The sequence below is a fragment of the Oryzias melastigma genome, linkage group LG9 (assembly GCF_002922805.2).
Source record: "Oryzias melastigma strain HK-1 linkage group LG9, ASM292280v2, whole genome shotgun sequence".
NCBI classification, from domain to species: Eukaryota; Metazoa; Chordata; class Actinopteri; order Beloniformes; family Adrianichthyidae; genus Oryzias; species Oryzias melastigma.
Genome location: NC_050520.1, coordinates 774,962 through 788,537, shown reverse-complemented (window position 1 = coordinate 788,537; position 13,576 = coordinate 774,962). Strand labels below are relative to the sequence as shown.

Below are 13,576 nucleotides of genomic sequence, written 5' to 3'. Positions count from 1 at the left end.
AACAACCCTGCGGAGAAAAGTTGTGCTTGAAAATCAAAGCCCATGCCAGAAGAACCTGTTGATGAAAGTTTGATAGTTTCAGCGGGATGTGCGGGTCTTCTCCAGCTTCCTCCTTCAGCCCAGAAACAGACGTCATTCATTCTAAATGTGTGAATGGGAGAGAGGTTCTGAGATGAACATGAGCGCCGTCGAGGATCCTCCCCTTCACACCTCTAGGATAGGCTCCAGCATCCCTGTGACCTTGACATGTATTAAGCGGGTGGCGGTGGTGGAGGTTCGTGGACAAACGCCATAAAACCTGCACGTTTGATAGTTTTATCTTCAAATAATAATAAACTACACAGTCCGATACAAACAACTGAAGTTTCATTTTTAAACAAATAAACAGATTTTCTGTAGATATATTCGTTTCATTTCATAAAAACATTTTTCTTCAGAATATCAATAAACCAAAAGAAAAAAACGTCAGAACTGTCCGTTAAACCATCATCCGGTTGCACCAGTGCGGTGGAGTTTTATTGTGAAAACCGGAAATACAATCAGAGGGAGCGTGACCGTGAGACTTTCGTGCGCTGTCCTTGACTGTCGCGGGCCCACGTGAGTCGCTCTCAGAAGAGCCTCCGGTACCGGGAGAGATGTCCGGTAAATCCCTGCTGCTGCTGCGGCGCGGCCTCGCGGGGACAAAGCTGCTACTTCCGGCGTGGATCCGAACCAGCGGCGGTTCTCCGCCGGTCCGGACCGTCTGTCTGCACGCGCTCTGCCGGCCTCTGGCCGCCGGGACGCGCTGCCGGCCCCGCTTCTACTCCAAGGTGAGACAACCGGGTCCGTGAGAAACAGACGTACCGGGAGCTTTGATGTTTAGGGGTGGGGGGGGATTAACTCTAATGGAAACCAAAAAACATCAGAGGAAGCAGTCACTTCCGGGCCTTTTCAAAATAAGAGACAGTTTCTGGGGTACTTCTTCGGGGGGAGGGGCGGTTCTGAAGGTTTCTGACTCCTCCCCCAGGGGGGAGAACCCGAGCAGGAGTACCCGCCGCTGCCGGCCTATCACCCGGACAGCAGGGAGGTGTTCATCGTGCAGGTGAAGGGTCTGCCCTGGTCCTGCTCGGTCCAGGACCTGCTGCGCTTCTTCTCAGGTGAGTCCCGGAGGTCTGGACTGGCGGTGAGGTCTGGACCGGCGGTGAGGCCGACGGCGCTGACCACAGTCTGCTGCAGAGTGCCGGATCCGTGATGGGGAGAGGGGCGTCCACCTGACCGTGGACCGGCTGGGGCGGCCGTCGGGGCGGGCCTTCATCGAGATGGAGCACGAGGAGGACGTGAGCAAGGCTCTGGAGAAGCACCGGCAGTACCTGGGGCCGCGGTACGTGGAAGGTTAGTGCCCCGACTCCGGGCTGGGATCCGGTTCTGGAGCGGAACCGGAGCGGCGGCTCACTCTGAACCCGCCTGTGCCCAGTGTCTGAGGTGACCAACAGTGACGCCGAGGCCATCCTGCAGCACGCGGCTCCGCCCCCCGCCGAGGACGGCGTGGTCAAGCTCAGAGGACTCCCCTTCTCCTGCTCTGAGGACGACGTCCTCCACTTCTTCTCAGGTGATCACCTGTGCCGAGTCCTTCCGTCCTGACGCGTTCCTGTTCCGGGGCGTTTCCGTCCTGTCCTCACGGCGTTCTCGTGTGACGTTTGCAGGGCTGGACGTCGTGGAGAACGGGGTCACCATGGTGACGGACGGCAGAGGAAGGAACTCGGGCGAAGCCTTTGTGCAGTTCAGCAGTCAGGAAGAGGCGGGAAAAGCTCTGCAGAAACACAGAGAGATGATGGGACACAGGTGAGGACCGGTCAGGGGCGGAGCTACCTGCGTTCATGTCCAACCCGGAGATCACTGAAGCTTTAACTAGAGTTGGATTTATAAAATCGATGAATTGATCTGAGCTTAGTAGATCAATAATTGATTCATAAAAGTAGAGATTGATTTAGCACATAAAGCTAAAGTTCGCTAGCTTGATGCTAACGTATAATGGGATTTCCCATAGGACGGCTAATGCTAACGCTCAGTCGACCTAAACATACATTCTGACTAAATGAACATCTTTATATGAATTCTACAAACTCTATTTTTAAAGTAACTATTTGTGGTCTAAACATTGTTTCATTCTTTTTCTTCTTCTGGAATCAGGTGTAATGCTATAGCGCCATCGCCACCTAGTGGTCAAACTGAAACTCCAGGAGAAGCAGAACAATTGTTGGAGCTTCTCCTTTAGAGGATCCATGTAACTCTGGATAATATTAATCTCATGATTTCACTGATACATTTACAGTCTGTGATCTAGATCAGATTAATATTCAAATCCTTTATAGATTATTATGTATTTCCAACCAAATGTGTCTAAATGCGTAAACTGTCTAAACTCTAAATTGAATTGAGAGGATCAAAAGAATTAAAAAAATCAGAATCAAATCGATTCTGGAAATTATCGATACACAGTCCTAGTTTTAGTGTCTCGGACCACCTGAAGGTAGAACGTCTTTGGTCTCCGCTGCAGTTGGTGTTTCCGTTCTAATCACACCTGGAAGAAGATTCCGTTTCAGCCGGGAACATCTCTGACGAGCTGACAGCTCCGTGTCGTCTCTGCAGATACATCGAAGTGTTTCCCAGCAGAAGCAGCGAGATCCGCTCCACCTGGAAGAGGAGGACTTCACCGCCTCCTCAGAGTGCTCCTCCCCCGCCCGCCGGCAGGCCGGCGTCTGCGCCACACAGACCCGGTGAGAGGAGGCTACTGCTCCAAACAGCAGGCTTTTATTTTGGTGACGTTTGAGGCCCTTCCTGCTGAAGGAGCCTCCTTAACTCGGAGCCGCTTCAGTCTCTCCTCAGAGCTCGGAGGCGTCCAGACACTTCATCCACATGAGAGGCCTTCCCTTCCAGACGTCAGGGGAGGACATCTCCAAGGTGGGACAGGAGCCAACGGCTCTTCAAGAGGATTCACAGGAGTATTAGTCTAAATCAGGGGGTCAAGCTCAATCGCACAGGGGCCAGAATCCTAAACACACCTGAGGTCACGGGCCGAACAGGATAAACATTTATGGAACACTCTAAAACGACATTTATAAAACTTTAAAACAATAACCTTTTAACATAATCATGAACTAGATATATAGCATGACCTGTGATAATGTTGGTGTGAATGCTGGAAGCTGAATTTGGCCACTGAAGATGCTGAAACTGACAGCTAAAACACTGAAGCTGATAGCTAGCTAAATATTAGCTAAATGGCAAATTAGCCTAAAAAAATATAAAACTTAGGTTAGCTAAAACAGCTAGCATGTAGCTGAAGCTAAACTCCAAAATAGCCTAAAAAGCTGCAGAATGACAAGTTTTAAAACTGTAACTTTTTAACATAATTCTGAATAATAAAAAGGCAGGAATATTATTCCAGAATAAATCAACTTGAACCTTAAATAACTTTCAATATTTTACTCTCCATAAAAATATATTTTGTCAAAATTATACAAGTTAGAAATGAGCTCAAGGTAACATCGGGTCATTAATAACAATAGAATAAAATGATCTGGAGGGCCGGATAGAATTACCTGGAGGGCCGGATCCGGCCCCCGGGCCGTGACTTTGGCACATGTGGTGTGAATGATGAGATGAAAATCCGAACCTTCAAAGAGAGAGGTCATGGAGCCTCAGCCTAAGACCTTCATGTGGTAGAATGACCTCTCCGTCTCTCCTGCAGTTTTTCTCTCCCTACGTGGTGTCAAAGATCATGATTGAGTGCGGGCCGGACGGTCGGCCCAACGGCGAGGCCGACGTCTACTTCAGCTGCCACAGGGACGCCGTGGCGGCCATGTCCAGGGACCGCATGAACATCGGTACGAGCAGGAAGCTCCGCCTCTTCAGACATCGGGAGACGCTGTTCTGATCCTGACGAGACCTTCGCTAACGAGACACTTGTCTTCACGTTTCAGGTCATCGATACATCGAGTTATTCCTGAACTCTGCGACCGACTCCGAGTGACGCGGAGACGAAACCAAAGACAAAGATCCGTCATCTTCGATTCCCTCCGTTTGAGATGCTCCAGGATCCCTCTGGACAACAGAACACGTGAAGAACATCTACAGACTGTCCTTTTAACAATAAAATCACACCGCGGTCTGTTTCTGGGACAGGGCGGAGCTGTTAACGGCGGTCACATGTTCATCTTTGAGACTTTAGTGCGTCATGTAATTCCTCTGCAGTTACATAGCAGAACACTAGGTGGCGAGAGCGGCTACTTCGCCACAGAGGAGGAGCTGAAGAAGGAGGAGCTTGCTAAAGTTAGCATGCTACTTTTTGAAGATGGAGTTTACGGTTTGTCACGTTGATGTTCAGAGAAAACTGGAATTCTGCGGCGTGGAGCCCGGCAGGCGCCAGGTGGGGAAACAGGAAGTCGCCGTTGAGGGTTTGGACCTCCAGGACGTACAACAAACTTCACAACATTAGTTTGTCTGAGGGTTCGATACAGAACCAGAATTGTTGTCCTGGTGATTTATGACATCTTTGGCTTGCCGTACAACATAAACTACAAAAACACGAATTAATCAGTAAGTCTGTGAGAAAAGTAAAAACGGTTTAGGTGGTGAGAATAAATAAAAAGGATGTTGCTCTAAAGCAAATTAATATTATTGAAATAAAAATGATTTCCTCTCAGTTATTCTTCTGGAGGATTAAGATCTCAGATGTTTTTTTATCCAATAAATGACAGATTTGTTATTTTCCTTTAACACATTTATAACCGTCATATTTTAACTTTGATTTGTTTAAATGAAAATGTGAATTTAAATTTGTGCTGCAGCTCGTGTCCACAGAACCAAACCGAAGAACATGACAAAAACACAGTAATAGATGCGGTTATGAAATCCACGCCGGATCAGAACCTCTGGTTCTGTGGACCTCCAGGGTGTAAACTGGACTGTTGGTGGAAGGAGAGGGAAGATCTCCTCTAGAAGCAGGTTTTGTTGGAACTCTGAGTTCCTGAACTCCAAATTCACCAAAACTCTGAGTTTTTGGTTCCAGAAAGAGAGATAACTCAAACCCAGGAAAGTGGGTCAAACCAAGCCCGTTCCAAGAAGCGGGTTAAGATGAACTCAGAATCAATCACTATGGTAACTGAGTCTGTGAACGAAACCTGGTCGGTAGCAGGTTTTCTTCAGGAAACTTAGAGTTCTCTGAGGTCTCCGCCCCTTTTTAAAGTGAAGGATGTTCAAATATGAGTTCCTCATGAACATTTAGAGAACATTCACATTAGAGACGTCACGTTTCCACCACTCAGAAACCAGAATGACATGTTCATTCATAGAGGATCATGTAGAGAGGAGGCTGGATTAATCCAGAGGAAATGTTATTTACGTCGGTAGAGGATTTGGAGGACACGAGTCGACTGACTGGAGCTTCCCATTGACCGATTCAGTTCTCCAGGGACTCGTTAGTAATAATACAGTTTTCTTTTCCTCTTTTTGAACCCTTAACAGAAATCTACGTAAAACGGTCATTGATGCGATTACGGAGATTAATCATTGAATTATTAACGATCAAGAACCGTTCCTTATTAACAGGTGACAGAATGACCTTCATGAGATGATTTAGTTCTTCTCCTGAACTGAAATGATTCAGACGTTCACATTAACTCTGCAGATGTTCTCTCTGTTTTACTGCAGCTGTTGATCTTCTGGATGAAAATGTTCTCGTAGTCACATATGTTTGTAGGAACTCATCAGTTTCTGTCACCAGAAGAATGAACCCTAAAGGCGTTTGTCCCCGTTGCCATGGTGAATCTACTGTCTTTGCTCCATTGATCAGGGCTTTTAATGGTCGAGACGCTCACACCTGGTTCTGGTTCTAACAACGTAAAGTTGATTGAATCAAACATTTTCAGCTGTTCTGAAACCCAAAACTCTGAGTTCAGGTTTGAACTGCTTCTTGAAACGGGCTCCTGGAGGTGGAGGATTTCCACTCACAGGCTCCTCCCACGTTGATGTTCTTCACAAAGCAGCTTCAGGTTTTCACGGACCAGAACACGAACGCAGAGTCTTTCCGGTCTCAGGTTTGGATCTTTGGAGCTTCAAATCATCCGGAGCTGAAGGTCAGAATCCACCAGAAACCTCAGACCTGAATCTGTGCGGCTCTACCGTCATGGAAAGTCTTCGTTATGTTAAACAACAGAAAAACAAACACTTTCTGTAATTTTTATTAAATGATCAACATTTCTAGATCTCTATGATTAATACGACAGATTTCCCTAATTAGATCTCAAATATTCAAAGGTTAGATTCATGTGAATGCTCCTTCCCGGGTCAGAACCGTTCTGTTTCCAAAGAGAAGGAGGTCCAGCTTTGGCCTTTAATTCTGCGTCAAACGAAGCGACAGACACAAACGTCCAGTTAGTCTGAATGTTCTACACAGAAGCAGAACCCTGCAGGACGGCGAGCCAAAGGTTGTCCTGCTGATTTATGACACCTTTGGCTCGCCGTAGCTTTGATCAGAACCACCAGCTCATCCTCAGGAATCCACACTGGATCTCAGCGAGGCGTCTGTCCAGCTTTGCTCCCATAATCCTCTTCTGGACCCGGCGCTGGTTTGGTTTAAAGCACCGGCGCAGGTTTCCCTCCAAACCAAAACCTGCGCCGGTGCTTCACCAGCAGAAACTCCACTCCAAACTGGTCGGATTCACACCGCCGCTCCAACCAGAAAGGGCTTTCTTCTCTGACCGCCAGCCTGCTGGCCTGAGACTGCGGGCGGCGCCGGCGTGCGTTCATGTGGGCGAGGAGGCGTACTGCTGCAGCAGCTGGGCGTAGCAGGCGCTGCACACCGTCTCCGGCAGGATGGAGGAGGGCAGCGGCAGCTCGTTGGACACGCAGCTCTGGCAGAAAACGCCGCCGCAGTTCTTACACTGTTTCTGGAAGAGAGACGAGCAAAAGGTCAGGAAGAACTCGCCATCAGGACACACATCCACCGCCGCGGAACGGTCCCGCCGCAACGCAACACATCTGTAACATTACTTATATGTATATATATATATATATCACACACACATATATATATTATATATATATATCATCTATAAGTAATATTACTTATACATGACATATATATATATAACACTATAACACACATATATATTTATTTATTTACCATTTCAAAAACAATAAGAGGATCAGCCCTTTGAGATGTCACATCTCGTTTTCAAGGGGTTCCTCATGAAAACAGATATCTTAAATAAATAATGACGGAGTACAGTGTAATCAAGAAACAAGAATAAGTAAAAAAAATAATAATAAAAAAAAAATACAAAGTATATAACCAATACACAGATCCACATTCTCACACACATACACACACGACAGCTCTCAACTTTTCCCCACTCATCAATATGCAATTAACAAAACAAATTCAGTCATAGCATAATGAATAAATACTACGAAGGACAAAAACAAAACAAAGTAATATATATACAATTAAATGACACAAAAAAAGGAAAAAAGGTTAAAGAATTAAGTCACATAATGAGAACAAGTACAACGATCAAATAAATATGTTGAAGAGCTCTTTTAAATAATGGAAAAGACGTATGGGATCGTGTTTGAGATGGGAGGTTATTCCATTCACTGGGGGCTCGAACACAGAATGCATATTTTCCTGGTTGTCTATTATATCTGGGAACAAAAAAATAAATCTGATCAGTGTGACGGAGGTTGTGTTGTGAGTTCAATGGAACAAGATATTGCTTTAGGTATGAGGGAAAGTTAAAATGAATGCATTTAAAAGTGAACAGTAAATAATGATACATTCTTCGAACTGAGGGTGAAAACCAGCCTAACTGTTGATACATTGAACAATGGTGTGTCATATAGGGGCAGCGCAGAACAAAACGACAGAGACTATTGTAGATTACGTCTAAGGGGTGTAAATTAGTTGCTGAAGTGTTAAAATAAATAATATCCAGATAATCAAATATAGGAAGCAGGAGTTGAGAAATTATTCTTTTTCTGACAGGAAGAGTGAAACAGTTAATTGATTGGTATAAAGATTTAAGACTGTAATTTATTTTATTGGTAATAGACTGAATATGAGTTTTAAATGATAAATCAGTTTCAAGCCAGAGACCGAGATATTTAAATGTATCAGTGGCTTGAAGTGGAGAGGAATCTAAGAAATACAAATTAAGTGTTCTTCTGTCAGTATTCATTCTTTGTTTCTGGAAAAGCATTGAAAATGATTTTGTTTTATTCAGAATTAGTTTATTGGATATCATCCATCTTTGTACCGAGTCAAAATCTTGCTGTAAAGTAAAGCTGATGTCAGAAATGTTAGGTTTAGAACAGTAAATTATGGTGTCATCTGCATATAAATGAATATTAGATTCGAATGAGCTGTTTGGTAAATCATTAATAAAAATAGAAAATAACAAAGGTCCAAGAGAAGAGCCCTGAGGGACTCCTTTGTTTATTACAATAAAGTCAGATTGACTGCCCCTATATGACACACATTGATGACGTTGATGAAGGTATGAGTTGAACCACAGGAGAGAAGGCGAAGAAAGACCAATAGAATACAATTTATCTAAGAGCAGATAGTGGTCAACCAGGTCAAAAGCTTTCGTAAGGTCCAGGAAAATAGCACCAGTGCAGAAGTTATTGTCAAAATTTGTGAAGATATCATTTGTAAATTTCATGAGAGCAGTTGAAGTAGAAAAATGTTTTCTAAATCCAGATTGAAATTGGGATAGAAGATTGTTGGTCGTGAGATAAATAGACATTTGTTTAAAAATAATGTTTTCAAAGACTTTTACGACACTGTTAATTATTGAAATTGGCCTGTAATTATTCAATTGATGGATATCGCCGCCCTTGTGTAATGGAATAACCTTAGCACATTTCCAAGCAAGAGGCACTTTACAGGAACAGAAGGATAAATTAAAGAGCTCAGCTAAGGGAAATGACAAGACAGAGGATGCAAAAATAATAAATTTAGACTCAATTCCATCAGGACCAGGACCAGTGTTAGGAGACAGCATGCCTATAGCCTCAGAGACATCTTCAGGGCTGACAGGATTAAAAGTAAAGAGTCTGTCTCTAGGCTGAGTATTAGGAGTGAGATCAAAAGAAGATAATGAAGACGGTACATGAGGAGTTTGGGAGAAATGCAAGCTAAATGCATTAGAAATCACAAGTGGATCGTTGACAATTTCATTATTAATAACCATATTTTCTTGAGAGCCCTTAGATTTACCAAGTAAAGAATTCATTTTTTTCCAAAATAGTTTCGGACTGTTAAGGTCATTAGCCAGGTTATTTCTAAAATAACTCGCTTTAGCATTTCTTGTTTTTGTTGTGCATTCATTACGTAATCGTTTGTATTTATCCCAATCACTTAGCAATTTAGTACATTTATGTTTATGCCAGGCCCTGTCTCTCTGCTTAAATAAGTCAATAAGATCACCAGTCACCCAAGGTAAGTGATGTCCCTTGACTTTGATAGTGATCCATGGGGCGTGTCTGTCAATAACTTGCTTAAACTCAGAATAAAAGTAGTTCCATGCAGACTCAATGTCAGGAATTAAACAAATTCTGTTCCAGTTTATGCTTGTGTATATATATATATATATGTGTGTGTGTGAGATATATATAACACACATATATATATGTGAGTGTGTGTGTGATATATATATATATATATATATATATATATATACAGTATGTCATGTATAAGTAATATTACTTATACATGACATATATAGTACAATATAGGGATGCAACAGTATTTAATATAAAACCGAACCGTCAAGACACGTTTGACAAGTCAATACTCCTTTCATTTATTCAGTACCCCAGAGGAGCCTCTGCTGTAAAAAATCTCCCCCCACTCTCCAAAACTACCTCGCCCCTAAAAGTTTAGCTAAATGCTGAAAACAACAGATCCTTTTTTTTTAAACAATGTAAAGGTACACGAATAAAGGAGAGACAGCTAATTTTACTTTGGACAAAAGCAAACATGAGTTTGTAAAAATAAGAGACACGGAATATTAGCATTAAAAGAAAATGACGTTTCTTCTGCTTATCAATGAACTTTACTTTGGTAAAACATTTTCTTTTCCTTACTTCCTACTGCTGTTACTCTAATCCAGGGGTCACCAAAGATTTTCTTGTGAGCTCCACATAACTGTTGTCTTCTTTGATGGGGGCCGGTCCGTTTGTAGGCTAACAGAAAGTTTAACAATCCCAGGGTTTGTCTAAACGTAACAATGATGCTTTTCCAGAGAGACACATAATCAAATGTTAATTATCCCTTTCTGAAATCTTCACAGAGAAAATGTACAAAAAACTATTTACAAATCAACAAAACACTGCGATCACAACCCAAAATACGAATTATAATGTGCAAAACAAAAAGAAATAAAAGTGTAATCATGTTAAAGGTTGACTGAATGTGATCTGCTTTCTTCTCAGTAATGATCTGATCAGTTCTGGAGGAAGTTCTTCTCACGGTTCTGCACAGGTTGGTTCTGGAGTCGGTTCTGTTTTAAATTCTTTTCTTGCAGATTCCAAATTCAGCCTTCCTATTATCATTAACAGTGAAATGGTTCCAGATTTTTGTTCTTCATTTTTTACGTTCTGTTGATGTTGTCAGTCATTGTTCCACCGCCGCTCCCTCACACAAGAGTCTGTTCGGCGTTTGAGTCTCGCTGCAGACACGTGTTAGATAAATATGGCGATTTGATTGGATAGAATGTAGACCAATCAGGAGAATGTTTGACGACACAAACATCACAGGAAACAGAAACTTATGAATGCAAAATCAAAGATAGGGCGAAAGCAAGATGAGACACTCGTACCTAAAAAAACATTTGTGCTGCAAGCGTAAAGAAATCTAATATTTAATATTTTTATTTGCAAATTATGAAGCTTTATTCTTTTATTTTAAATTCAGAAAATGTTGATTAAAACTCTTCTTTTGGTTGCAATACGGAGGCACAAAAATCACTCAATAGTTTCTGGATTTACACAAATTCTGCATCGATCGTTCAGAACGTCAACCCCGATCTCACGGCTGCATCTGCAGGTTCTGTCCGGTACCTTTGTCCTGTGCAGAGACTGGACCTCCTCACACATGGTGCAGATGGAGGGCGGAGCCGTCTCCTCCTGAAACGACACAGCTGTCAACTCAGGAGGCGGAGCCAGCGGCGCCTTTCCTCAGAGCCTCACCTTCTGCTCTTCCCGACCAGACAGAGACCTTCGGAGGGGGAGGAGGAGACGGTCAGAGAGTTTCCTGAAGAACAAACGGACCAGTAGACCAGAACTCACGGGCTGGAGCTGCTCCGGTCCGGTTCTCCGCTCCAGCGGTGATCCGTCTCCCCGCTGCCCTGAGGCTCCTCTGAGAGAGGCTGGGCGGATGGAGACGAGGAGGAGGAGCTCATCTTTACTGGCTGACTTCCTTTGGGTCTTTCCTCCGTCCTGTCCGGCGGGGAGGGCTCGGCCTGTTTGGCTGCGCCGCTCAGACCGGAAAGCTCCGCCTTTTGCTCTCTTCTAAGCTCCACCTCCAGATAAGACCTGAAGGAGGAGTTTGTGGAGATTCAGGAATGTCCGGAAAGGAAAAGTTTTTCCAACATGAAGAAGCTGGACTACACACCATAACACGTATTAGCATGAACACGCACTAGCATGAACACGCGTTAGCATGAACACGCGTTAGCATGAACACTTGTTAGCATAATCATGCGTTAGCATGAGCACGTATTAGCATGAACACGCACTAGCATGAACACGCGTTAGCATGACCACAAATTAACATGAACATCCATTAGCAAAAACACGCATTAGCATGAACTCGCGTTAGCATGAACACGCGTTAGCATGAACACGCGTGAGCATGAACACTCGTTAGTATGAACACTCGTTAGCATGAACACGTATTAGCCTGAACACGCACTAGCATGAACACGCGTTAGCATGAACACGTGTTAGCATAATCATGCGTCAGCATGAACACGCGTTAGCATGAACACTTGTTAGCATAATCATGCGTTAGCATGAACACGTATTAGCATGAACACGCACTAGCATGAACACGCGTTAGCATGAACACTTGTTAGCATAATCATGCGTTAGCATGAGCACGTATTAGCATGAACACGCACTAGCATGAACACGCGTTAGCATGACCACAAATTAACATGAACATCCATTAGCAAAAACACGCATTAGCATGAACTCGCGTTAGCATGAACACGCGTTAGCATGAACACGCGTGAGCATGAACACTCGTTAGTATGAACACTCGTTAGCATGAACACGTATTAGCCTGAACACGCACTAGCATGAACACGCGTTAGCATGAACACGCGTTAGCATAATCATGCGTCAGCATGAACACGCGTTAGCATTACCACAAATTAACATGAACATCCATTAGCAAAAACACGCATTAGCATGAACACGCGTTAGCAAGAACACGCGTTAGCATGAACACTTGTTAGCATAAACATGCCTTAGCATGAACACGCGTTAGCATGAACACGCGTTAGCATGAACACAATTCAGCATGAACACAATTCAGCATGAACACGCATTAGCATGAACACGCGTGAGCATGAACACGCGTGAGCATGAACACGTGTTGGCATGAACACTCGTTAACATCAACACGCGAGCATGAACACGCGTTAGCATGAACACGCGTTAGCATGAACACGCGTTAGCATGAACACGCGTTAGCATGAACACGCGTGAGCATGAACACGCGTGAGCATGAACACGCGTGAGCATGAACACGCGTGAGCATGAACACGGGTTAGCATGAACACGCATTAACATGAACACGCGTGAGCATAAACACGCATTGGCATAAACACACGTTAGCATGAACACGCGTTAGCATGAACACGCATTAGCATGAACACGCATTAACATGAACACGCATTAACATGAACATGCGTGAGCATGAACACGCATTAACATGAACCCACGTGAGCATAAACACGCATTAGCATGAACATGCGTTAGCATGAACACGCGTTAGCATGAACACGCGTTAGAATGAACACCCATTAACATGAACACGCGTTAGCATGAACACGCGTGAGCATGAACACGCGTTAGCATGAACACACGTTAGCATAAACACGCGTTAGCATGAACACGCGTTAGCATGAACACGCGTTAGCATGAACACGCGTTAGCATGAACACGCGTTAGCATGAACACGCGTTAGCATGAACACGTGTTAGAATGAACACCCATTAACATGAACGCGGGTTAGCATGAACACGCGTGAGCATGAACACGCATTAACATGAACCCACGTGAGCATAAACACGCATTAGCATGAACACGCGTTAGCATGAACACGCGTTAGCATGAACACCCATTAACATGAACACGCGTTAGCATGAACACCCATTAACATGAACACGCGTGAGCATCAGCACACATTAGCATGAAGCCCATTATCATGAACACGCGTTAGCATGAACACGCGTGAGCATGAACACGCGTTAGCATGAACACTCGTTAGCATGAACACGCGAGCATGAACACGCATTAGCAT

General features: G+C 44.0%; 2 protein-coding genes across 10 annotated transcripts in view; one reads left to right on the top strand and one right to left on the bottom strand.

Moving 5' to 3' along the window:
• Positions 1–434: 434 nt before the first annotated feature.
• Positions 435–4,707, top strand: grsf1 (G-rich RNA sequence binding factor 1). Its single transcript, XM_024258054.2, has 9 exons — positions 435–809; positions 1,007–1,136; positions 1,216–1,371; positions 1,454–1,588; positions 1,683–1,821; positions 2,629–2,756; positions 2,855–2,940; positions 3,731–3,866; positions 3,963–4,707. Exons 1-9 carry the CDS (start codon positions 636–638, stop codon positions 4,010–4,012), a joined length of 1,134 nt encoding a protein of 377 aa, XP_024113822.1. The 5' UTR covers positions 435–635; the 3' UTR covers positions 4,013–4,707.
• Positions 4,708–6,205: 1,498 nt separating this feature from the next.
• The window catches only part of rufy3 (RUN and FYVE domain containing 3), a 22,816-nt gene continuing 15,445 nt past the window's right edge, over positions 6,206–13,576 (bottom strand). For 5 of the 9 annotated variants that reach the window (XM_036213653.1, XM_024257995.2, XM_024257997.2 and 2 more), the window contains 4 exons: positions 11,335–11,580; positions 11,236–11,263; positions 11,107–11,172; positions 6,206–6,929 (listed from right to left, as the gene is read on the bottom strand). In XM_036213653.1, the coding sequence (XP_036069546.1) occupies positions 6,786–6,929; positions 11,107–11,172; positions 11,236–11,263; positions 11,335–11,580 (484 nt within the window). In that variant the 3' untranslated portion in view covers positions 6,206–6,785. The remainder of the gene's footprint in view (positions 6,930–11,106; positions 11,173–11,235; positions 11,264–11,334; positions 11,581–13,576) is intronic. The other 4 variants (XR_004948456.1, XM_036213654.1, XM_024257999.2 and 1 more) reach the window with 4 other exon arrangements.